The 27211-nt window shown below is 41.0% G+C and overlaps 1 protein-coding gene across 10 annotated transcripts in view; it reads right to left on the bottom strand.

The window, feature by feature from the left end:
* The window catches only part of PHACTR1 (phosphatase and actin regulator 1), a 302048-nt gene that overhangs the window by 31005 nt on the left and 243832 nt on the right, over window positions 1-27211 (bottom strand). For all 10 annotated transcript variants that reach the window (XM_039712149.1, XM_039712146.1, XM_039712154.1 and 7 more), the window contains 3 exons: window positions 26605-26935; window positions 18914-19122; window positions 17267-17423 (listed from right to left, as the gene is read on the bottom strand). In XM_039712149.1, coding sequence (XP_039568083.1) covers window positions 17267-17423; window positions 18914-19122; window positions 26605-26935 — 697 coding nt within the window. The remainder of the gene's footprint in view (window positions 1-17266; window positions 17424-18913; window positions 19123-26604; window positions 26936-27211) is intronic.

Below are 27211 nucleotides of genomic sequence, written 5' to 3'. Positions count from 1 at the left end.
TCTCTTGAGAAGCCCATTTCGGCAATGTAGGGCTGCTCTAAGGTTTTCCTGGGGCCTTCTCTTCTCCAGGCTTCTCTTCTCTCAGCCTGTATCACATATACCCCCGATCACATTAGCTTGTTGTAGACCATTTTACCAGTGCCAGCATGAAGAAAGGCAAATGAATAATAGTGCAAGAGTAAAATTCATCTCTAAGAGGGCATTTTACACTGGTAATGTAAAAAAAAAGGCAACTCACACACTTTCTGCTAAATGAATCAAAAGCTAAAATAGTCAGTGACCTGGAACAGCCACAATATAGGAACTCTAAACTCTTTTATAACAGAAGTTGGCAGTGTTAGCAATTCAAAACCACAATAATTCAGTTTCTAGTAGAAAAGATGCATAGGAAATAGCATGGTGCCTATACTTTTTCTTGTTACTGAAGTGGAAAATTCCTGGAAGTAAACAAATTTGAGAGCTTTAAGAGCAATTAACTATTTTGTGACAGAGGGATTTCAGTTCCCCAGATTGTGGGATTTCAGATCCCCAGACTTGCTGAAAGGCAGGTGATAAATAGTAGTAACTTTTTGCAAAGGGCTGTGACTAAAATTATCACTTGAAGGTTAAGAATTAGGACTGGCTGAAATGTTTGTGACAAAGTAAAATTGCTGGAAAATTGAGTTCTAGAAGGTCAGAAACTATCTGCAAGGTTAGGTCAAACTTAGTGAGTAGTTTCAGCTGAAAAAAACCAACTCACTAGATACACCTTTATCCAAAACAATAAAATTTAAAAAGTATTAAAAATGCACTAGACAATATTTAATTCTGACCTGAAATGCTAGTTTTCAGTGCGTAATAAAAAAAACTAATGATGCCTGTACTTGCTATTTTTAGTAAATTTTCCCTACTCCACTTGTTAATTATTTTGTTCCATTTGAGTACCAAATGCAAAAAAATCCATTATTCAGCCAAGTCCAGTAGACACAATTTTCCTTCCAATAACTGCTACAGCATTTCCAAGCACAAATCTACTGAGGTGGATTACAATGAGAACTCTCCCCAGCATCTGTGTTGCAAACTTCAGTGCAGGTGCCTTGGTCATTCCTCACCATTTAAGGGGATACCTGCTGGTCAGACCAGGTCTTTGCACGTTTTACGACATTGATTCTTTTGTATCTGCATAATCAACTGCACAATAATGTCTTATCTTTCTAGAGAATGTCATGTTTCACCACCCTATCCACAGATTTGCCCATGGTACAAATTCCCAGCTGGTGTGTATTTAACACCTTCACTGCCAGAGCCTACTTCTGCCTCCATGCATTAGCAAAGGTCAGAAAGAATTTTTAAAAAAATCCTAGCATCTCATGGAACATCAATGAAAACATGCAGCACCAGAGACAGAAAATAGCAAGAACGTCTAGCTTTAAAAAGAAACACAGATGAAATTATTTTACTTGGATAAAATAAAAAAACCCATGCCTTAGGAAACTGCATATTTGTATTTTGAAAAGATATTAGATATAATTATTCCACAGTTATATCATCACCTTTAGGTTCAAATCTAGTGGCCTAAAAGCATGACAAAATATTTTTTACCCAGGAGAATTCTTGTCCCATCTGCCTTTTCTTTTCTTGAACTTACTGAGATACACATAATTACCTGGAAGCTAAATTTAAACTACAAAGTGGTAAGCTTTTTTCCTGTTGTTGCTTTGTACATATTTCCACAGCAAAACAAATGGAATGCTATAAAGAGGCTTATCACATCAAATAGGGAATTAGCAGCGGGAATCAATAATCTCCAAAATAACAAAGATCCCATTTCCAGGCAAATACACTTAAGTTCAAAATAAACAACCCCCCCCTCTTGTGAAACAAAAGACTTCCCGAGGGACATTCAAACCCTCTGTGGTATGTTGAGCAGGCTGCAGCCTTTCTTTTTGTCCTGAATAGTGTGACTTCTGCTTTTTTACATTTTCTCCCTCAAGTTTTGAGAGCTCAGTTCAGCCCCTACTGCAGTTTCTCCACGTTCACTTTTCTGACTACTGTCAGGTGCCTGTACATCCCCCTGTTCCACCTGGCACTCCATCAATGTGAAGACCTGCCTCATTACCACAATCTAGCTGCTGGGGTGATACCAGTATTCTTTATATTATTTTTTTTCACTAGCTAGAGGTGATGTTGAACTATGGAGAGGGAGGGAATGCCCTATGGAGAGGGAGGGAATGCCCAATTACGTCTTCCTTATATAAAACAGGAGAGAAAACTATTCCTGGCTCTGTTGACCTAAAGAATAACTTTTCCTTTACACTTCAGACACTTCACTTTTTAAATCTCATTGGGAAAGTGTTGTAGACATCTTCCCTGTGATATTTCAAATGAGGGTGCTATCAAAGTCCACATTTTTTGCCCTCTAAAGAAAGACTGCCTTACATTGGTGACTGTTTTTTGAGCTCCTTACTGCATAGCTTTGCAGCTGGCATTCAGGCAGAAAGAGAATTAATATTTAAAATATAAAATACTTTGTACTCAAGCCGAGCACAGTATGTTTGTTCATGGCTGCTGACATGCCATAGGAGAAGCCTGGATTTCCCTGAAGGGCACACTCAAATGCCAAGACTGAAATACCTCTGTCCTGGGCATTCATTGCCCTGGTTTTGTGGCATACACTTGCTTTCTGCATACCTAGCTGCAGTGATGGCAAGGACAGGGGGCTTGGAAAAAGGCAGCAAAGGAAATCATCACAGTCACCCTGAAAAAATCCCTTCTGAATATTTACTGATCATGCACCAAGTGTTCATAAAGCTGGAAACTGCACCTACTGCTATGAGAGGCTGCAGATTGGACTAAAACATCCTGGCTAGCATAGCCTGGGCAAACAGTCACAGTGCCTGCTTCCCAGTTCTGCTCAACTTCTTTATTAGTTTAAAACATGCAATTTCTCATTCATCCACATTAAGCAGAACTAAAAGGATACACCCTCTTAGGCCCTCCTTCCAGCCCCAATGGCCACAGCCATGAGGACTTGTGTTTTGCTTTACAGGCAGACTGAATTTACATCTGTAGCCTATAGTTTATTGGGTGGTAAGCCTACTCTTATGACTGGAGATTATCTAATGCTAATAACAACTTTGCTCTGCTGAGACCAGCTAATGAACACCAGCTGCTAAGGAGCATGGAGGGGGGGAATATCTCACAACTACTACACTCTGTCAGCTTTTCAAACTCCTCTGAGCAGTCTTTTTAGCAAAATGTACATTAAATACACACTTCCACACTGTTTTCTTTTTTAGAGACATCAGAACACTCCTGTACAATGCATTACTGGAGATCCCTGCTGCTGTATAGCACCACTGCACGCTGTCTGGGATGTTTGTGAGAGGACCAAGCTCCCAATTCCCCAAAGTGAGGAAGAATAAAAATTTGCTGATTGTTGTCTCTGGATTCACCCACAGACAGAAACTGTTGAAGGCAGATCTTAAGGTTTTGCTTCAGATAGTTAGAAAAGCGGAAAAAAACTATGTGAGGGTGCAGGGACACTGAACTCTTGGAAGGCAAACTGGGGCTCTTTTTTTTTTTTTTTTTGCTCTGGCAGAGATGGACAGAGGGGATGGGGAAGTGCAGGGCTAAGAGAAATGCTTCTTGAAGGAAGTTGGGAGTCTGGAGTCAATTTCCTTGTGAATGCAGCATGTCTGTGAGATGTTCTTGTTTAAAAACTGAGTCCTGTTAACTTTTTCCATAGAGCAGAACACAAGGAGTTTGGTCACAAGAGCTAATCCCACACTCTCTTGGGACTGAAGTAAGTTAGAGACTCTTACAGTCTACATGTCATAGACAGGCATTTGTCAAAGCTTGTGACCTGGCTAAATTGTCTGTGCTGGCACAGCCATTGTGCAATAACCCAAATCAGAAGAAATTAGTCAAGCATTGCAGCAGAATAGCTTTAGGAAACATATTCATAGAAACCTTAGGGTGAAGAGAGTGAAGGGAAGCAGGATTTGGAGAAGTCTGAGACAGAATTTGGCCAAAGGCACACAAAAAAATCAGCCAACAATGTCATACACTTCAAAACCCAAAGATGCTGCTAATACACATCGACATTGTCGGTACTTTTGGTACCTTGTGTTATCGCAGAATGGTGAGTCTGGCAGGGATCTCTGAAGCCCATCTGATCCAATCCCTCTGCTCAAGCAGGGCTGCCTAGAGCTAGGACTGTGTCCAAATGACTTTTGAATATCTCCACAGAGAGAAATTTTACAATCCCCCTGGCCAACCTGTGGCAGTGTTTGGTCACCCTCATTTCAGAGCAGAAATAATGTTACTGATGTTCAGAGGGAACCACCTTGTTTTGTTTGTGCCTGTTGCCTCTGGTCTTGTCACCGGGCCCCACTGAGGAGTGCCTGGCTCTGTCCCCACTGTACCCTTCCTTCAGGTATTTACACACATTGTTAAGATTTCCTGAGCCTTTAACTAGGCTCAACAGTCCCAGCTCTCTCAGGTGCTCTCCACAGGGAGGATGTTCTAGTTCATCATCTCATTCATCTTTGTGGCCCTTCGTTGGACTCTCTCTCATATGCCCATATCTCTTTTCTACAGAGGAGTCTTGATATCGTTGCAGATCCCTTCCAACTCAGAATATTCTGTGATTCTGAGACAGAAGTTGACACAGCACTCCAGATGTGGCCTCACCAGTGCTCAGTAGAGGGGAAAGATCACATCCCTTGGTCTGCTGGCAATACTTTTTCTAATGTACCCCAGAATTAGCCATTTTTCTCCTCCCTACCAAATTGCTGGCTGATGTCCAACTTCATGCCCATCAGGACCCCCTGATCCTTTTCTGCCAAGCTGCTCTCCAGCTGGGTGGCTCCCAACATATACTGGTGCATGGGATTGGTCCTTCCTAGGTCAGCAATTAGCGCTTGCCTTTGATCAACTTAATGAGATTTTTGAGCACTATCCTGCAGTTCATCATCCACATCTCCCAGTTTGGTGTCACCAGCAAGTTCGCTGAGGATACGCTCTGCCTGTCATCCAGATCATTAATGGAGGTTGTTAAAGAGGACTGGACCCAGTACTGACCCCTTGGGGTATGCTGCTAGGTACTGGAGTCCAACTAGACTCTGTGCCACTGAACAGCAGCCTCTGGGCTGGATGGGTAAATGGACTGAAAAGTCTGAATGGCTGGGCCCATGGGCCCATTCTTGGACCTGAGGAATTTTACAGGAGACAGTGTTGAAAGCCTTACTGAAATCTACACAGACATTATCTACTACTCCCTGGTTGTCCACCACGTCAGTAATTTCACAAGTTCCTCACATTAATCAGGCGTGACTTGCCCTTGTGAATCCACATTGACTACTGCTGACTTTTTTTGTCCTTTATGTGCCTGAATATGGTTTCCAGGATTTGCTTCTCCACCACCTTCCTAGTGATGAATGTGAGGTCAACTGGTCTATAATTCCCTGACTCCTCTTTGAATATAGGAGTGACATTTGCTTTTTCTTGTCTTTGAATACTTCTGCCAGCTGACACGATCAGTCAAAGAAATATTAAAGAAAATAAGGATGGCACTGAATCTTGAGTAATGCTGGGTCAAGTTTATCCTTTCATTTATACTTTATGCTGAATAGTGAGGCAGCACTGTTCTCTGGAAGATTTTAACACATGCCCTAATTGTTAAAACATGACATGACTAGTGACAAGTGCACAGAACTGAGAGAAAGGCAAGGTACAGTGATGGGCAGGTGGGAAAATCAAATCTGAGGCAGTCAAGTGTGCAAGCATCAGGAAGGATGCTGAGACAAGTGAATTGTCATGCTTGGTATTCCTCTACTGATGCTTTGCATTTCCCAATCACTGTTTCAATATCTACTCCAAAATCCTTCAGGCTGAGGCCAAGTGCTGCACAATATCTTGAACCAAGGTGGGGTAGTGGGGGCTACTAGCATCACTGAAATACAGTGAGAAATAAGACAGAATAAAGACTCTGAAGAGAAGAATTAGTCAAGACAAAGAGAAATAAAAGTGCCTCCCAAGAAAGTGTCATATGATGGTTTTCTGAGGCAAAAATCATCTTTCCACAACTGAGCCTTTTTTAATCTGTCATGTCACATTAGAAAACATGACGGAGCCCCTTTCTGGCATTAAACAATGCAGTGCAAAATACTGGCAGCTCTTAACTGCAGTAGAATATTAAATTTTCTTTGCTAGTCTAGTCTGAGGGAGAAGATGGTGGAATACCACATGGCTCTATAATGCTTGCAATTGCCCAGGTCTGCCTATCTTATCTTTTATGTCTGCTCAAACAAGGGAAGAGTGAATGGTTCTGGCACAACCTGAGGGTGAAGGACACCAGGCATTTACACCAGAAAAAGGAAGAGTCTCAGGGGATGTTCTGGCTTTGGAACATCAGACACTCCTTTCCCTGAAAGTAGCAGAGGGAGGTTCTAGGATCAGATGGGGAATCCCATGATGGGGAGACGTAAAGGCACCAAACTCTTGTCAGAGAAGTTTCTCCCGAATTTGAGACTGATGTGCAGCTCCAAACAAACCACTTCGTGTCAGAGAGGCTGCCTGCCCTCTTTCTTTTATAGCTGAACCTGGGATATTAAAGCTTCCCTGGGGCAGGTAAGTCCTTGTATGGGGGCACAGAGTGCTCTGGGAAAGCCAGAATTGGAGCACAGTTTGAGTAATCCACCTTCGCAGTGCAGTCAGAGGCTGAAGGAGCTTGTTTCCCATGCTGCTTGCAGGTTTAACTAGAGGTGGGCCAGCTGATGTGGCTGTGAAAAGACCATCATGGAAGACCATCACGTACAATAGCCTTTTAGCTTCCCTGGGGCAGGTAAGTCCTTGTATGGGGGCACAGAGTGCTCTGGGAAAGCCAGAACTGGAGCACAGTTTGAGTAATCTACCTTCCTACTGCAGCCAGAGGTGGAAGGAGTTTGTTTCTCACACTGCTTGCAGGTTTAACTAGAGGTGGGCCAGCTGATGTGACTATGAAAAGACCATCATGGAAGAGGACCAGAGATCTTTCTCTGTACCTTCTGTGAGGGGGTCCCAAGGAGGGAGTTTACGCACACTTTGCACATAGCAGCCTTCCAGTACCTTAAGGGGGGCCACAAGAGAGATGGAGATGGACTTTTCACAAGGGCATTGGCACAATGGGGAATGGCTTTAAACTGACAGAGGAAGGGTTTAGATAAGGTATTAGGAAAAAAATTATTTGCTGTAGGGATGGTGAGGAACTGAAACAAATTCTCCAGAAAAGTGGTACATGCCCCATCCCTGGAAGCATTCAAGGTCAGGCTGGATGGGGCTTTGGGCACCCTGGTCTAGTGAGAGGTGCACACTTTGCACATAGCAGCCTTCCAGTACCTTAAGGGGGGCCACAAGAGAGATGGAGATGGACTTTTCACAAGGGCATTGGCACAATGGGGAATGGCTTTAAACTGACAGAGGAAGGGTTTAGATAAGGTATTAGGAAAAAAATTATTTGCTGTAGGGATGGTGAGGAACTGAAACAAATTCTCCAGAAAAGTGGTAGATGCCCCATCCCTGGAAGCATTCAAGGTCAGGCTGGATGGGGCTTTGAGCACCCTGGTCTAGTGAGATGTGTCTCTGCCTATGGCACGGAAGTCAAAATCATATGGTCTTTAAGGTCCCTTCCAACCCACACCATTCTATGGTGACATGAATCTGTGACCTCCCTGCATGCTCCCCTGATGGGTCTGGGTGCACCCAAGGAGCCATTTGCCAGCCCACCAGGTAACTGATGTCCCTGAGCTTGCAGAAGAGACAGAACCCTGGTCTAGAAGCCATGCCTGCTCCCCAGTGAAGAAGCAGGTTGGTGCCTCTGCAGCCCCTGATGTTTGAGATCAGGGTCCCTGCTTGCAAGGCTTTTAAATCAAAGCCAGCTGATTGCAGGGAGGCAGGAAGATAATTTCTGTCTTGATTACTGCAATAAAGGAAATCTTGAAGACTTTTCCAGCATGCTGAAAAACTCCAATATTCTGCAGGATAAATAATCTAGCCTGACATTATAGATGCTTGCTCATTGAGCAAATACAATATATTGAATGCTTATTTTATTAATTATTCATTAACCAGTAATGTTGCTACCTCCTGAATTCAGGGATATCAGTGAAGAACCAGGTTACTGAATTAATCTTGGTGCTAATGTGCTTTCCCTGTAGTTTGCTGGTTTGTTATTTATTATCAGAAAGGCAAGTAATGAATATTACTGGCTGCACACTTAGAGACACATTGATGTGATCTACCACACATGTGAACACTTCCTCTTCACTAAAGTTATTAACACAGATGGTAATTTCACATGGTCAGGTCTGAGGCTAAAGACTTAGTTTAATTCCCACATATGGTCTGTGCAGTGCTTGTGAATCCCACTGCATTGAAACAGGAGCATAATTCTTATCCAAAACTGCCTCTAAAAGACTGGTTGTAACTTTTCTGCACATATGCAAAAAAGGGCCCCATTCATCTCTAAGCAATCCCTTTGTTAACACTATGTCTTTGAGAAAACATTAACATTACACAATTGTACCAGGGGTAATGGTAAGGATATTGCTTTCTTGATACATTTGTCCAAAAGACACTTAGTCCTACACAAAACAAACACAAACATTAAATCTTATTTACTCCTCTTCAGCAAGTCACCTCTGTTTACTCATGTACAATAGCCTGCATGTGAAATTCCAGAGTTTCTGGATATAGAGGGATGACCATGCACACAAGTGAGACTTACTCCTGTAGCAGTTCTCCTTGTACTCACAGTAATAGCCACAGGGAACACATATGAGCATATATATAAATACAATTTTAAAAACTTGACTCAGATCAGCCTTTAAATACAAGTTTGACTGTTTTACAAGGATTGCCTCATTTAAATCTCCTGCACATGTGTTGCTAAATAGGCCATAATACACTGAAGTGGAGGGGAAATGCAAACTGTAACTTCCGAGAGAGGTTAAATATTTTGCTCAAAGAGCAATTTCTTCATTTTACAATCAGCAAACTATAAAGTGAAATTTATTCCTGCCAGTCTGCTTCTTTTATCTTGTACTCCCACCTGATTTGTTTCCTTTACAGAAATTACAAGGTCATCCAAGCTAAGCAACTGTTGTGCTTGTGATTAACTACCTAAAATCAGGAGTTACAAAATATGAAGATTTATGGTTAGATTTTTTAGAGGTGGAAATCTATGAGCTAGTTCTTAATGGAGCTGCCCTAAATTTGTCAGTATTAACCAGCAAAAGCCAAACCCAACAAATAAACCACCTTTGTTTTTAAAGCCACAATATAACATTTTGAAGCAACTACTTCCCTGCTTTTGTTTGTTTCACCTGTTTTTATTAACACCATTATTTTACTCAAAAGAGAGTACTGCACAGACTCCACGTGGTCTCTTGTTTACTGGAGAAATAAGACTATTCCATTACCGAAATATGTTATTCTGTTACTGCCACAAGCTTTATTTATATCACCATGAATTATTTTGCCCAGCAGAGAAATGTGGCTTCCTCTTATATAAAAGCTGCCAGTAGTTTGACAACTAAAAGCAAAACTGCAATCAACTCAGGGCAGAAAATGAAAGATACCACACCCCGCTGAAACTGCAAAGGAAATTAAGGTAGATTTAATATATTTGTCTCAGCTGTGTTGACAGCTTGAATTAGACCTCAAATACAGACTGTGTCAGGGGGCTGAAGAGTATGGGAAGGATGAAGGGGAAATTGTAACCCCTTTAACGCATTTTGCCTCAGTTTCTGCAGAGAAAGGATGAGATGTAAAAAACAGATGTTCCAATGACAGGGCAGTGTGACTTGCCCTGCTTCCTTGAGAGCAGAAACAGGAACAGTAACAGACCCCAGCAAATTTCTTTCTGGGCTGGTGACATTCCTGATTGAAATGAACTTTGGAGAAGATGAAAGCACTTTTCATTTCATCAGTGGTCACACAGGTACCTCTGGGGAGACCTTGCCCTCAAATGCCACTCCCTGCTGCCTACTATTAAAATCATCCCTCTCCTCAGAACAATGTTTCTCCTCCTTTATAGTAGCATAAATAAAATGTCTTTGTAAATTTGGAGCTCCGTTGTCTAACATGGAGAGACACATCTGCCCAAGGACAGACTATATCTACTCTGCAAGGCTTTGCTTCCATAAATAACAAAACATCTGCTGGCCCTAGCTGAGCAAAATTGATGGGGGTGGGGTTTCATCCCATCCCAAGGTGGAGCTGCAAAGGTTAAGGACACTGCTCATTCTCCAGACCAAGGAGTGTGTAGAGGTGATGTGTTTTGTGGTGACACTGTCATCCCTTGATTGCTCCACTGACCTTTTGCCATAGCAAATTACTCAGAGAAAGCAAACTCATGCTGCTAGCTATGAAATGCAAAACAACCATCAACTATCAAAACAACAGTAATAGCATAATGATGCTAGACATGCCTTTTTCTGTGACGAATAATGATGTTAGCCATGCAAATTCCTCAAAGAGGCAAGTGCAAACTGTGTTCTGAAATGAGGATCCCTGTCCTACTGAAAGACAGAGTTAGATGTTGAAAGAGATCTTAGTATTGGAGTGGTTTTTGAAAGCACACAAATGCTGCTGTCAATGAGAGTTTGTCAACTAATGGAATGTTCCAAAGCTCATAGGCATGGATGTACTTTTTGAGATCCCAACACACCTTAAACGAATAAACAAACAAGCAAACAAACAAATAAATATGTGTGTGGATATCTTTCAGTAGCTTGTCTGAGGCTGGAAAACTGGTGGAAGATGCAGCCTTCTTGGAGTATATAGTTTGTAACTACAAAGCCACCATTTCTTTCAGCAGAGCAGAACTCACCAGGACATTTATCACAGAAAAGAGGGCTGACAAGGGCCTTGAATGCCCATCTCCCATCTGCACCCATGCACAGAACCCAGACCAGTTCTGCTCAGAGTATTTATTCCTAGCAGTTGAGCCCAGATGTGTAATGGTAGCTCAGGTTCAGCTCATCATCCATAAACAATCACCTGCTTTTCCTGCCTTCCTCCTGATGCTAAGGGCAATTTCAATAGCTCCCTTGGGTTTGTGCAAATGAATAGCTAAACTAAAAGGGAAAAAATGCCGTTCTCCCTAGGCACCATTGCAGCTAAAACTGAAGCTCAGCCCTTTGCAGTTTTTCTCTGTCACCCCCATTCATGTATCTAGTGCTGTCGCATCGTCCCTAATCCAGGATTTAGATGAGCTTGTTTACCACAATCCCATTTTCCATGTGATTTATCCCCAACATCCTGCATGCGAAGAGGCAAGCTCCATGCTCACCCGCGCTTGCGTGCTGCCGTCAGGGATGAGCTCTTGCTTTAGGCACTTGCTTTTCTCTCATTAGTGGAAGCTAACAATAAGTGTGAGAATTGCAGACGTCAAACGTAATTAGGAAGAAATTATTTCAACAAAATGAGGCCTTTGAATAAAGCCTAATCCTGCTGTCTGCCCATTCTTTTTATCCCTAAATGACTCGGAGATAGGGAGGGCCCAAAATGCCCTCCACAGCACCGGATGGGGAGCAGCCACAAGGAGATTCAGCCACGCTCAGTGGGATCCATCATGCTGCCATCCTCTGGCTGAATAAACCCTTCCCTAGTGGGACTGCAACACTTAAAGAATTCACCATTTCAAAAAGCTGAATCCCTTCACAGCCTAAATTTTAGGAAATAAAAATGATTGCTTCAAACTATTCAGTCCCCTCAGACCTCTGAAGGAGCTGCTGTGCATTTCAATGACTGTGCAAGCTTTTCAGACTGACCCTTCCTCAGTACTGGTAGTATTTGTCACCTTTATGGTGATGCTGACAGCCCAGTCCTCTTCCCAAACTGTCCAATTTTTCTACTCTTCTTTATAGTATCTGATACAAATGAGTCCCAAAACCTAACAGTAGCCTCATGACATTTTAAAAATCAATGACAATTTTTTATACTTGTGGGAATTCACCAACTTCATTCAATCACAGGATTTCTGTTTCTAAGCAGCATTTTTCAGAACAGCTGAGGAATACGTGGTATTGACCAGGGAATGTGTAGATTACCTTTCTCAACAAGGTGGTAGGTGACCACCATCTGTCAAACCTGCTATTCCATAAAATTTTATGGCTTCTCATGCTGCGTTTCTCAGTCACAGACATCCCAGTAGTATTTCCAAAACATCAGTGGGACTATAAAAACACATCTAGCAGGTGTGTATGTCTAAATCTCAAGTGTACTTATTTACAGCCATATGCACACAGACAGCGTCTCTGTGATCTACTGCCTCATGAGCCTTGCAATATACTATTTATATTGCTTCAGAACACCATTTTCCACTTGCTGGTGTAAGGACAGTACTCCATAAGGTATTGTAGTGAATAAATCTAGGGCTATACAAAAAACAATGCAGAGCACTACTGTATATCTGGCAGAGGAGTTTTAAAGCCAGCAGAACATATATATAGTGACACACAGAGGATTCAGTCCAGCAATGGGAAGAGCATCTCCCAAAGTCAGGAAAGAGGCAATAGGTAGTTTGTTACTTTCTTCTTCATTTGTTTCTCATTTTATTAGTTAGCTAATGGGCAGAAGGCTGCTCCCTCACCTCATCTCTCTGCTTTCACACTGGGCATGATAAATATATGATAAATACCCCTACAACTAGCAGCTTTTGGCAGCAGCGCAGCACAAACTCTTATTGGATTGCAAAATCTTACTGGTGTGCCTGTGGCACCTTCCAGTGAAGGGCAGCAGTCCCCTGACAAGCACTACTGCCAGTGGACAGCCTTTATGTGTCTCCTCTGCCTCCAGATAGTGGATAGGAGTGTGCTGATCAGACAGACATTATGCTGACCAGCAATAATACTGTGAATATCAAGAAGTTCCCTTGACATTGATTATTAACAACATGATGATAGCACTCTGGATTACCAGACATTTTGTGCTGTTACATCATCTGATTCCAGCAGGTGGGAGAAGCCAGGATGGAAACAATCAGGGGAAACAAATAAATACACCACGTTCTTGAAAAGCAGTGGACTAAAATCTCAGCTTTAATACTCCTGTATCTAATTGCTAATGAGCACCTTCACCAGAGCTGGTGGGTTATGAGGCTCAAAAATACTTGAATGCTTTAAAGCCTCCCTTGTAGAATGTGTGGCTGATCAGTCGCTCTAAAGACACACCCTGTCTCAGAGTACAGGGGACTTTGTGAAAGACATGCAAAGAAACCAGCTCCTCCCATTCCAAGAGAGTGCAAACTCTGCTGTTTCTGTAAAGGGCTCTTCTGTTTACTAAATGTGTTGATTGAGAAAGTCTGTGGGGTCTCTTATGATCACCATTATGATTCTGTGGTGAAAGAGAAGTGCAAGGACTGGCACTGAAGCACCTGTCTCAGTACCAGGGAACATTCCTGCAGTCCCTGGGAGATGTGCAGTTCTGCTGTCCATCACCCAGCAGTGCTGGCCCTCCTTTCCACCAGGGCTCCCTGACAGGCCTTTATCATTGCCCTAGAAAAACCTCCAAGTTCACTGTCACAGCCTGGATATACCCCATTCCTCTCACCCTGACAGCCGCTGAAAGCTAAATCCAAGTCTTCCTGGCTGCTTCTCTAACTGGAATAACAGGGAGCCTGTGCTTCCCAGCAGGCCCAACACAGCCAGTGAGACAGGCAGAACAGAGACATCTGTCTTTTCTTTCCCTCTCCCTGTTAACTTCCAGAGCACTGTTTTTCCTCCTGAGTTCTCCTTTCTGTCTTACAGTCACACATGCACAATTCTTGAGCAGCTGTGAAGATGTGCAGGCACCATAGGGATAAAATGGAGAAGTTTGGAAGAAGCTGAACAGGAAAAAAAAAAAAAAAAAAAAGAAGGAACACCATACCCACTAAAAGATTTACTTGGCACAGAAGGTTTGCATTTCAGAGTAGAAGATAATGGAGTTGGAAGGGTTTTTAGCAGCCAAGAACATGGTCTCCAGCATCCATTTCCTATTCCCATGCCACATGTGGTTTTGAGCTGAGAGTTCTGCATCTTAATTCACTATTTTTGCTCCTTGTTTCATAGGAGATGTCACATTTTAAAGCAAACCATTCTGGTCTGGTTACAGGAAGAGATCTTCTAATTAATTGCTGTAATCAATTGCCATAATTGCTATGTAAGGACTCCTCAGAAATGGTTTATGGTGCACTGGTCTGTTCATGTGGCTGGAATTCACATAATGTAGAATCTCCTGCCTTTGCTGTGACATATTTTGCCACCTTGGGCAAGAAGCTCCATTTTTGCTGGGGTCTGCATGTGCTGAGCCATGATACAGGGTACAGACCAGGGAAGCACAACATTCATGCAAAGTGTTTTATAACAGGCACAAAGAACACCAAGGTGTGTAGTGGGCCAGGTCCTGCTATAAGATACAGTCCCTGCAGCCTCACTCTTACAGCTGGCCTGGTGTAACTCAAGGCACTATTCTCCCAGCATGGGAAAACAGTGAATTCTGCTCTGGAGTCTCTCTTCCGTTGGCTGATGTAACACTGAAGTCATAACAATTTTCTGGGAATAACAGGAGGTTCAGAGGTTCCAAGCTACATTTAAACAGGATCTGAACAGACCTTTCTGAGCCAAACTGATTCCCGGTGCAACTCTAATAAGGCTGGAGGAACTGCACCTGGGATGATTTTGGTCCCACACAATATGTCAATGGCCAATCTCAATATGCCTGGATAGAGGCATCTTGGAAAAAGACATTCTCTTTATAGTACTAAATTCTGATCTGCTAAATGTGGCAGCCAATGAGCTCTTCCAAACTAAATACTGTGAGGATTATACATAAATACTGAAGTACCCTAATCAGCCTCTTGGTGAAAATTAATTGATCCATTACAGACAATAACTATATGCTGAAGTTTTTATTCTGCATTTTTTACTTCTGTAAGCAGCATATGTGATTTGATTGGCTGGATATTTTAAACCCTAGGGGACCATTGGTGGAGCAGTACAAATCCCTCTGAAATCCAAAATTGCCAGCTGCAATTATAGTCTGCATCTAGCATCTTCTCTAAGGACTATAAATGCTTCACTACTTTAATTTTGCTTGGCATTTGCATCACTGTGTGACAATTACCAAGCAACAGCAAAGGATGGATTCAGTAATAAAGTCTGGTCAGTAAGGAAATACTGTCCAAATTGAAATATTCCATCTATTTTAGTCTAATATTCATCAGTTTGTGCACATGGATACATCACATTTAGATATAGAGCACTGGTAAGACAAGCATCTTTCCTTTTTTCTGCTGAAATGCCTGTGGTTTCTTACATACTAGATATGAGCAAAATAGTTTCCTCCCCATATTTCTTTATTTTTTTTCAACTACTCAAAAGGATGAGATACTAAGTTGTAAATAGTAGTAATTAAAAGTTCAGACTGGCAACTATGTCACTCTAGTTAAGGCTTGTGAAATTCTACCATTTTCAGTGATGTTACACTGATATAAAGCAGGAATGAAACAGCAGTTTCATTCAGCTCAGCTTTTTTTGAACTTATAGATACACAGTTTTAGTTATTTGAACGATTTGTGATTGCCCCTAAGTCCTAGCTATATTAGAAGACAAGATCAGGCATTATAGCTCAAACTATTAAACTCAGATTAGCAGAGATACAATTGGGGAAACAAAAGACAACATTATGAGAACATGGGGGTTACACAGGAAGGGCTTTACATATGGCCAAAAATAATTTCCTTTGTTAAAAAGGCATTCGCTGAAAAAACACTGTTTAGCGAGGAAAAAAGCAGGCTTTGCAAAGGTGAAAAATAAAATACTTATAATGAAAAAGATCTGGTGCACAGTGAGCTGTGAAGAACCAGTGTTCGTAAATGACACTACTTTCCTTTATCAGCCATAGCTGGAAAACTTCAGAAGGACCTAAGTAATTCCAGCAAATTGACAACACAGTGGAAATGCTGTTCAATGTCATTGCAAGGTCAAGCAGTGAGAGACAAAAATTCTTCAGATGCTTCAAAAAGGTTTAAATTGAATCATATAATCACTGGAACCTTGCTGTCCTGTACTGATCTTTGGCACCCAGAGCTCCATTGCAGCTACAGTCTAACAAGGTTGGAATAAAGCTGAATAAAGACTGAACTGAAAAATCACAGTACCAGCAAGAGAGCAGCACCATCTTACATATCTTGGGCATGTTTGCTGAAGTCCCTCAACAAGAGTACTGAAAAATTGGACAGGTTTTGGAGGAGGCTGAGCATGACTCAGTATAAAAACTTTCAAAGACAGTTTGGAAAGGTGAGGTTAGTTTATTCCAAGGAGATGATAAACAAGACCATGGAAGAAAAGTAAATAAAATGCTGAAAGTGGTATTTACCAGGAACTCCTATTTTTCCTGTTTCCACAACATGGTAGTAGAGTTTCCCCTGAAAATTTTCCCTGAAATTATCCCCTGAAAAATTTTTATGAAATTTTCATAAAAGAAATGAAAATGTGCAAGAAAATTCCCAACAACTGGCTGGTCATCTCCTTGTGGTTTTCTCACTGGAGAGCAACTAAGAGCACTCACCAGCTCAGAGTACCACCAAGCTGATAACATAAGAGGTTTCAATTGATTACAGAAATCATGGCATGCACATAGAAGGTTCTTAAACAATTCTGTCTGACCTCAGTTTACTCATTCTTGTCAGAAATCCTACACATTTAATGGCCACCCCTTTACACCCCATTCAATACAGAAAACCAGAACAGCTGGTGAGTAACACTGTTATGAAGAAGAAGGTGTCTAGACAGGGTAAATCTATCCAACCTGATCCAATGAAGGCAAGTACTGCAGGACTTAACCTATTTTGCACCAGCAAAAGTCTCAGTTACTCACAGGAGATGCAATTAGAAGAGAAAGTTATACCTCTGACCTTTGGCCAAACAAATAGCTCATAAAAAGGCACCTACAGCTACAGTCTGAAATGTTATCAAAGCTGAACATTTTCAAATGATGTGCTAACAAGAATCAAATTCATGTAACTCATGCTGATACTTAACCAAAGTTCCCACAGCATATGCCAGGGAAATGAAATGGGGAGTTATATGGGAAGCTTTATTGGACCAGAAATAACGTATAGAACCATTTTTTCTCTCCATGGCTTTTGCTCTTGAACATTGCAACCAAACAGATCTGCGATATATAAAGACTACGGAAAAAAACTACATCCCACCATATAATTCCAAAAGCAAGAGTTAAAAAAATGTTTTTCTCTTACCTTGTTAGCTTTGTCCCAATCTGCTGCCTAAGTTCAAGCCTCTCTTCATCAGTCTGCATGGGGAGGATGTTCTTTTCCTCCAGCTCTCGCTTGGAAGGCCTGTTGCTCAGTTTGATTGCTAAAGAGTCCTTCCTGCAGAGTTTCCTTGCCAGGGGGCCTGTAGGAGAGAGGAGAGGTTCTGCCAAAAGAGGTGTCATCATTTCATTACAGCATGCACCTGGCAAAGAAGTACTAGCCAAGGGAGGACAGGAGGTTCTCCCTCACACTGGTATGGACTACGGGAAAAGAGGTGTCATTAACTTCATGTGCTCAATTAATCTCAATTCCTATCATAATATGAAAAAGCTGAAATTGGTAGGTACACGGGAAATAGAAATTAATATATTGCTCCATAGAGGGGAATGGAGAAGAAGGGCTTGTTTCAGAATTGCTAGTAGCATCTGTAGCTTTTTCTAACATAGTATTTCCACATAATAGAATGAAAAATTCAACCTCAGAATCTGGGCAGGTAGCAGAGCTACAGCATGTGAAAAGAAAGGGGTACCTGAATGTCTCTTAAAATGTAATATCAAGACATCCAAGTCAGCACTAGAAGGAATCAGAAGTCAATCAGTAGAAGCACAAATCTGTAGGCACATGAACTAACTGCTTCCTGGGCAGTGGCAGTGGCAAAGACACTAAAAACCAGTGGCCTCTTATGGCTCAAATTTGCTTTCTTAGACTTGTGTCCAAAGCAGTTTGAACAAGGAAGACAGACACAGAGAGACACAAACACATGAGAGTTTGTCAGGAGAGTGTGAGATAGTGCAGTTCTGTTCTGTTTTTAGCATAAGAGCAAACACTGCTTAATTTCACTTGCAGGGTAAGGTGGGGTGCTGAGGAGATGAAATATGCCTGTTTTAGAATCTTCTTTCTGTGTGTTTTAAAAGGGATGTGGTTTGATTGTACTGCTTCCAGTTTTCAGAAGAAAAGAAAGGCAAGGGCCTGGAACTTTAATGTCTAGGATGACAAGCAGCTGTCATACACAAAGCACTGTATCTTTTCTTCATGGCACAGTCCTATGATGCCACATTGAGGCAGGAATTGGGTTTCCTTACAGAGGTCAGGAAGGCCACAGGTCCTTTCTCAGTCTGTAATTGTGATAAGGCTATTGATTAAGCTCTTCTTATCAGAGCTTAATCCTCTGATTGTGACCCTTTCAAAGCATGTGCACATTTATGATTCCAAAATTATTTAATATTGACTATATATAAAGCTCTGATTCTCTGTGTGTGTCAGTTATTTCATCCTCCTGAAGCAACTACTGAGATGATCCTGACTTAAGCCAAAGGCAGGGCTTCTCTTCACAAAGAGCATTTGGAAAAGCAAATGCAAAAGCCAATTAGTAACTGAGTCAATATAAGCCCAGACTTGTCATTTGAGTTTAGTCTGAACACTCCTGAGACAGGGATTCATGAATATCAGTGAAATCAGTATAAATTCATATTGTTTGTTATTTTGGATTAGCATTTCCACGTAGTCAAGCTCTGAGAGATTAAAAAGCCACAGCCAAAAAAGAAAATACACAGGCCTTGTGTTTCCACTGTGTATTGAGAGTTCAGAGTAAAAATTAAATAAACGAGAAAGGAAAAATGGAATGGGTCTTACTTGTAAATAATGAGTTATCCTCCTCTTCATCTTCCTCTTCTTCCTCTTCCTGCCTTGGATAAAGGCAGGAAGAATCTTCATAGTCATTTTCATGAGGCACATTTTCTTTATTGTCATCGCATTCGATCACAACAGTTGGCACTTGTCTCATGTCTGGAAGGCCCCCAGGTCCTGTTTTTGTAACACTGTCACTTGTGTGTAAACCAGAGCTGTTGGGAAAGAAAAGCAAATAAATAAACTAAAGGAAACAGCTCAATGAAGGGCAGAGTTGCTTCTCTCACTGTATATGGGAAAGTAGTGGTCTTAATCCCTTTTTGAGAAGAAATGAGAACAGAAAGATTTTCAAGACCAGCAAGACATCTAATGGGTTTTAACCGAGGATTTATTAGATTTAGGGTACAACACTTAAAAGGGACAGTTAGGACAGCACGCAAGCAGAAATACTGTCAGCCAGGACAAAGCACTAAAGATTTGTGGCAAATACTTAGTGACCAGCTGCTACTCAGAGTAGTAAGCACCAGCTACTGAGTGGTAAGCACACTTTTAGCGTGGTGTCTGTGTGACCTTTCCACTGGTTTGCAGGTAGCAAGGAGAAAATATCTCACCTGAGTGCAACAGGTGGAGTAAGACTGGGAGGAAGGAAGGATGGACTGTAGGAGATAATTGCAGAAAGGCAGAGGGAAAGCTAGTGGTTTGCTCTAGTGATGAGTGACTTGAGGGGATGGCAAGCACACAACTCTGACGTGCAGGGGAGCGAGCATGTGAAACTGGGCTTGGATAAATGAGACTTAGGGAGCAGGTGAGGGTAACCAGGGAAGAACCCAAAACCTGGGGGGTTTGTTTGCTAATGGCACAGTTATATATTGGGGGGTGGACATGATGATATCCCTTGTCCTGCCCCAGCTCTTTATCCAGCCAGGTACTGAGGATCAATCAGAATTGGTGCTAACATAATATTTCTTTTGTCATGGGTATGATTGATTATTTTCAGCATGTTATGAGATTAAGACCTGTGGTGAGGACTGCCATTATCTAGCCCTGTTTATGTGTTGAATTCAAAGCCCTTTACCAAATATATCAAGTAGGGAAATGGGAATATGAGGAGGTGAAGATCAAAGCCAAACAAAAAGTGAAAGGAAAAGTCAGGAACACAAGCATGTTTCCTAACCAGTTTTTATCTAAATAGCTCATGTTGCTTTTCCCGTATGAAATCAGAATGAGAGACTGGCAGTCAAAAATGGTGACAGCTCAAGATTATTTGTGAGACAGCAGAAACTGCCCTCTCTCTGAAGTCCTGGGTGATGCAACAGCACTATGAAAAGTGGGCAACATTTGCCTGTGGGACACACTCTCTATGTCAAACTCCCATTTTACTTTTCAGAAGAACATAGGTGTGAAAGCAGATGTACTGGCCAAGTTGATCTTGAGGCACACAAACTTGTATCTGACAAATACTGAGTGCCATCAATTCTTTTGAATATTTTAGCCTGAATACCAGAGGTGTTCTGCATCTTGAACAAAATGCATTCTTCTCTTTAAAAGATTTTCTACAGAAATCTACTGAATCTACTATCTTCAACTTGAAACATTTTGCTTTCTTCTAACCCAAAAGTTAGAATGGACTCTTAAATTGCTGCCAGATAACATTCCATTTTAAAAAATGTAGTTCTAGGGATATAATGCTACTCCAAATATGGTTAGGGATTAAAGAGAAGAAAATGCTTCAGATCCTGTGAACAGACCATACCATACTGTTATCATCATCTTCAGCTTCAAAGAAATAATTTTTTAATTCCAACATGTATTATTGCAGACTAACCAATAATGAGATGCAGAGCTTTACTAGATGCCTTGAAGATAGAAACTCAATTTTCTTAGTGATAGCCCATGTTTTGTATCACAAAGTAAGAGAGATTCACGAAGAACTGGCTTGCAAATTTTTGTATCAGACTTCAATGACTTTGACACCAAAAAAAAACTTTATCCCAAATGCAGTTTTAGAATTCGTCAGCTGAATTCTTATAATGACACATCAACACACTACAGTCTTTAAGAAGTTTGAACTAACTTTTCATTTACTAAAATGGTTTCAGAAGTTTTATATTATGAATCTCATTAAATCTGTTTTCTCTGTAAGCTAATTTTTTAGTAAGTCTTTTAAAGAGAAAAGAAAAAGTCTGCAATCAAATTTCTGAAAAAAACCATAATACTGTGAAATTCTGTTAACATTGATAAAAAGCCACCCAGAACCTTCCAATTGCACCACGCAACCATTGGATCATTCATTTAATTTTAAAACAATACATACACAGAGAGTAAGTACAAATGAAAGGAGCAAGAAGTAGTTCAGCATCCAGGATTATTTGGTGCTTCCTTGTTCTGTGAAGGATGGATGTAACTTATGGATGCATCCTTATGGGTGTGTCCCCTTATGGGTAGCAAGTATCAAAGTGATCCATCAGTTTAGGATATCGAGCAGATACAGGATGGCAACAAGATTTACAAGCTGCCACAGAGGGTTTTTATTTGAACTAGTTATCTAGAAATAGGCAGCTTTTCATCTCATTGTAAGTTTTCTGAATCATCCACTTTCTTGATAATACTACTTTCTATTTTAAGCCCCTCATTTTTCCTAGTGTTTTGTGTTGTTCTTGATTAAAATCAGCCCTTTCCACAGCAATTTGACTAAGTCAGCTGTCTAAGCAAAGTGCTTATGAAATACGTGCAGTACTGCAGTATACTTAAAAAAGACAAATCAAGGTCACTGGATATGTCCATTGTGTAAAAATGACTCCGGGTCATTAGCAAACTCCCACATAGTCAGGTGACTATACCACGAAAATTTTTAGCTTTATTCACTAAAAAGCACACTATTGTTTCAAAAAGCCCATTTTAAACCAGTTTTGTGTTTTGCAACAAAATTAGAGGGAAAAGCTACAGTTAAGCAAGATCTTGTTTTAAGAAGATCTTAATGCATTGATGTGAACAATTCATGGCTCCCTAGTACAAGAACTTGCAGTTTCTGCTGCATTATCTGTATATGATGAAAACAGAAAAAAAGTTACACCACTATAGCTTACAATGGTTCTAGTGAGAAAATACTTCAATGAAAAATCACAGTTTAAGCATATGAGTGACTCATAGTACAGACAAAATTAAAAAAAAAAAAAGAAAAAAAGTGAAATACTTCCTGTAAAATCTAGTGGGGAAAGCCTGCACACTTGTCTGTCCTGCCAGACCCTTTGATTTTGGAATAGAGGATTACATTTTTATCAGAATGTTTTTAGATCCACAGTACTTTTATGTACTTACCAGTTGAAACAAAAGGTCTGAAAGAACTTCAAACCACTGTATATATGTTTCTACTACAGGAATGTGTGTGAGAAACAGAGAGAAGGCAGAGTTATAAATATTAAGTATTTCTATCCTTAGGCAATGCTAAAGTTTAGACAAGATGCAATTCTCTTGACAAGTTTTATGGAAGATAAATGTTTTCTGACTCAAATATGTTTCATAAGATTTACAAGACACTGGTGGTAATGCCTAATGCATTTCATTTCATAAATCTACAGTCTGAAGCTGAGCTGGGTGTCCCAGAGGAACTGGTCTCACACACAGTCTTTTTGGACACAGTGATTTTTCACTGCTCTGCCACAGAGGCAATTCTAGCCTGGAGTGAGATATTGCCACTTAACAGCTCTTTAGTACGTACATTGAACAAACTGAGGTCTGGATTCATCTGTGCCTGCTCCTGTACATGAGCCCACAGAGTAAATGAAATTAATTGTCACCTTTCCAGACAGGCTGAGAATTTTACAGACAAGGCAGAAAATCAGGCTGTTTCAGATGGAGAAACTGCCTGACTAAGTCAAAATTAAAGACACATTTTGGTGTCACAAGAGAGTCTCTAAAGCTTCCTTAGCCACTGTTTGTGATGCACAGCTTTGGGGCATGGTTATTCTTCTCAAATTCATTTCAGTTAGGAGGATGAAATCCCTGTATTTTGGTGTTTGGGCTTACCAGATTTTCATCAACTCCTAAAATGCAGTGGTAAAAAATGATGTCCAAATCTAGAGTTTTACTTATGCTTGACAAACACCCTTTGTGAAGGGGAAAGTCATTTGCAGTGAGACACAAATTAGCAACAGAGGTGGCAGAAAAAAGGTTACATGGAAATTACGCATTTCTCTGTTTCAACTTTATCTACCATAAAACTGGTAATTTATCAAGGAAAATAGAGGCAAACTGGCAGCAGAAATGACATGTCATAATAGTCATACTATGACAAGAGGCAGATTGCCCTCCTGAGAATAGGTTATGAATAGACATTATGAGTACCAGAAAATGTTTGCAATCAAAAGCGTTAAGTGAACAAATGAACTTAATGTTCTATAATGTCTGTAATAAAATTTAAGAAAAAAATCCAGGAATTAGCTCCCATTTTAAGTCATAAGAACAACTGGGACTTGAATAGCTGTTGCATGCCTTTTAATGTACCTTAAGACATTAACTTATTAATATGCACTAGATCTAGGTGAGGTAGCTACATGCAATCACTCCTGCAGAGGGGAGAACAGATATAGAGAGACTCAGTAACTTTCTCAAGGTCAAAGGCAGAAAAATCTGGCTTCCAGGTCTGTACAGAGGGAAAGCTCATTTTTCTCTGGCAAGCCTGTGGCTCACTGGCAAAGCACTGATTTCAACTATCATTCTTCAGATGTTGTTAGACTATCTGAATTCCAGAGATCTTATCTGTGTAAGCAAAAAGTCCAGATTGCCAGAGGAAGGGAAGATTTTAGCCCTTCATTTTTTGTTCATGTGCACACTCCTGGTGAACAGGAGAGTTGTAAGGTCTAAGAAAAGTTTATTGGACAAAATGTGAATTTGATACAAACTGATTCACCAAATATCATTAGAGCCTAAATGACCTTGAGGAGCTTCCACTGCACCAGGACCAAAGAAACTGGATACAACAAAGAAAAAGAAAAATTCCAGAAGGAAAAGAAAAAAATTAGAGCTGAAACCTGATCTGTGCTTGTCTATATGATATTCTTTTATTAAAATCAAAACACTATTCTAAAAAATCCCCCAAATTACCAGATTTGGCAGCATTATTACTGCAGCACCACGGCAATTATTCTGTAAAGTTGTAAGATACTTTTGAGATAATGTCTGAGATCAGAACGAAAAACACCTTAGTGTTCACCAGAAGCTGCCTCAGAGACTGATCAGACTCTCTCATCTCCTCAGGTTTATTTACCAACAGTAGTGGCCCAGTACTTTGCTAAGTTGCAAGGAGCAGCAAAGTGCAGGATGTCAGTCCATGTCCTGTGCATGCTACAGATGTGAGCACACTACCAAGCTCCGAACAGAGGAAAGAGATCTGGGACCTTTGCAGTTTTACCAGGCCCTCAAGAGTTTTGGGCTGAAGTGTTCAATGACAAATACTTCAGTATTATTCCTCTGGGGTTTAACGCAGATTTTTACAATAAGGGAAAGTAAGTACTGTCAAAAATAGTAGAATACAGTGGCATTCGGTGCAAATAATTGCCTCCCAAGTTAAATAAATATATTTTAAAAATCTGCACAAATCTTCAAGCAAACTTGGCAAATTTATCTAGATCACAATGTGGCTTGAAAAAAGCAAATGAAGAATTTAAGAGCAAGATCAGCTCCACAGAACTGTAAATGGTTTGAAGTACTTTTACCTCTACATACCTCTATATACCACAAAAATAACAATTGCTGTTGCAGAGGAAATTATCATGACCCATTTTCTCACTTGTGAATGCAGAAGTTATTGATTTGCTTTGACAAGGAGCACAAACATAGTACTCAATACTGATTGAATGATTTAACTGTTAATCAACATAAAAAAGGCTATGAAAAATCTGTCTGCAATAACATGAATTAGGATTTGCATTAATTTTAAATGTGAAATATCAGTACCACAACCTTTTCTTATTTTCTTATTATTATTAATTGCAAAGGGAAACAATTGCTTCATACTGGAACATGAATGCTTTCTTATTCAGTTTTTAACAAACAGCAGAGCTTCAGCTTCAAATTAATAGTTAAACCCAAAGAGCATCACCTTCTTTAAATCACTTAAACATATTTGTAGACATAAACATGATGGATGACTAGAAACTGGAGCATTCATTGCTGTGGGGCAACAGATGCCACAGTGAAGTAATACTCTGAGAGATGTCACTGGGCTCAGGAAAACAAAGGGCCTTCTGCACACAGTGTGAGCCAGACATGAGGACATCCAACCTAAGCTGGGGACGGCATGGGCAGTGCAGCCCCAAAGGAGCCTTTGGCAGACAACAGCTACACACTGTGCCTGTTGCACTGAATTTTGGGATGGTGTAGAGGCACCAGCCATGCTGCAATGTGAGAGGTAAATGGGTAGTCACTGGGTAGGGCAGGGCAGCAGGGGACAATGTGGATGCTCTTTCTATCCTACCTCTACAGCTCTTTCACAGACGGGAATAAGAACCTCCTTCATAGCTCAAGTAGTTTTTCCCCAGCTGAGAATTCCCCCATGCTGTAGAAACATTAGCCCCATGATGTAATCACAGATGTGTGTCTATTCTGGTACTAAAATAAGCTGGCAGTGTGAGACAGCCTCTGGTCTCTGACTCTTTTTCAGGCAGTAAGGAGAAACTGCCATCAATAATCCAGTTGTTCCAGCTATGGAATATAATGAAGGTGGCGTTATCAGACAGAAATACTGGGGTAAATCATTAAGCATTTTGTCTGTTAGACCAAATATTTTGCCTTCCTGTATAACAGGATGATCTGATGCTCCTAGAACAAGCTGGCTACACAGCTGTCCTTGGTACTAAATAAAACATGTAATTTTTCATCCATCTTCTCTGTTCTGGGACTTTTTCAGCTTTCCTCTGCAAGGTGAAATAAATTTTCCAAAGCTTGCTGATGTTGCAGTCTGTGAGGGCAGCTTGCATTTATACAACATGCTTCACTTACTCAGACTACTTGGAGAAACACTCAGATATACTCATAAGTGACAATAACAAAAAACAGCCCCAAGGTGGGTAAGGCATTTCTGATCAAATGTTCTACCTCTTGCCAGATGCAAATAGCTAAGAAGGTAGCTGGTGTGGGACGAGTTAAATGCTATTTTAAGATCAAACACATAATTTAATTTAAATTAATTTAAGTAATCTAAATACTGTATTAAAACCCTTCTAAGTGACTTGTAGGAAGTCCACATAGATTGTTTCCAGCTAATTGGTAATACTAATCAGACGCCCTGCTGGAGTGGCACATTGGATTCTAATTGCTCTTTTATGAATCTTCCTCTCTTTGCATTTAGCAATCCTCCACACAACTGGAGCTCTGCAGTTATGCCTCAGCAGTACATACTGCAAGCCAGGCATGTCCTATTAAAATCTCCATTCCTGTATTATCTACTTCCTTGAACAGGACAATGGGGTTCAGGAAATTTGGTCTTTGTTTCCTTTCTGCCACAAACTTGTCAAACAAGTCTGGAAAGGCTCTTCCTCTGCCTCTGTTTCTCCAGAAATGACTCTGCCCTGAAGTTGTTATACCCCAGAGCAGACAGCTCATTCAAGTCCTACGAAGGTAACTCAAGTGATGATATGATGCTGAAGTTAGCAGGAGACAGTGCACACAGTCTGGAATGTTAGAAGTTGATCCATTACCTTTCTAGCCTGTGCATGGTCATGGCTAGCGTTTTGTTCAGTTCCTCGATCATCCGGCACCCTGAAGGGTGAATGGGCAACGTGCTGGACCCAGAAGGAAGGTGCTGGCTGTGGCTGCCGTACTGGAGCTGGTGCTGGTGAGCTGCTAACTGGGATGGCAGGACAGTGTGATGCTGCTGGGTCAAAGGCTGCTGGGAGCTCTTCTGCGTGGAATAGGATGAGAGAGAGAGGTCTGGCCCCCCTAAAGGCATGCAAATCATGACTTTCTTTGGAGGTAGTGGAGGTGACAGTTTAACTGGCATACAAGGCAGTTTCACAGGAGCGCCAGGATCTAAAAGAAAGAAAGAGAGCACTGGTGTTAATTTTCATGTCAGTAAGAAGGAGATGAGAGTATCTGTCTGGGTGAGCAGGTACTGAGGTTGCTACTCAGCATAGGAGAGTGCACACCTTCCCTGTTGTGACAGACAACTCCTACTGTATGCTCAGCACGGTCTCCAGAAAAAACACTGTTGTTTTGCAGCACTCCTGAGTCCCACAAAAAAACATCCCAGGGCTGTGCATGCCCCTTAATAAGCACATTAAGCAATACTTAACAAGGCTTGTGGCA

The sequence above is a fragment of the Passer montanus genome, unplaced genomic scaffold (genome assembly GCF_014805655.1).
Source record: "Passer montanus isolate IOZ18808 unplaced genomic scaffold, ASM1480565v1 scaffold26, whole genome shotgun sequence".
Classification (NCBI taxonomy): Eukaryota; Metazoa; Chordata; class Aves; order Passeriformes; family Passeridae; genus Passer; species Passer montanus.
This window is presented reverse-complemented; position numbering and strand designations above follow the sequence as displayed.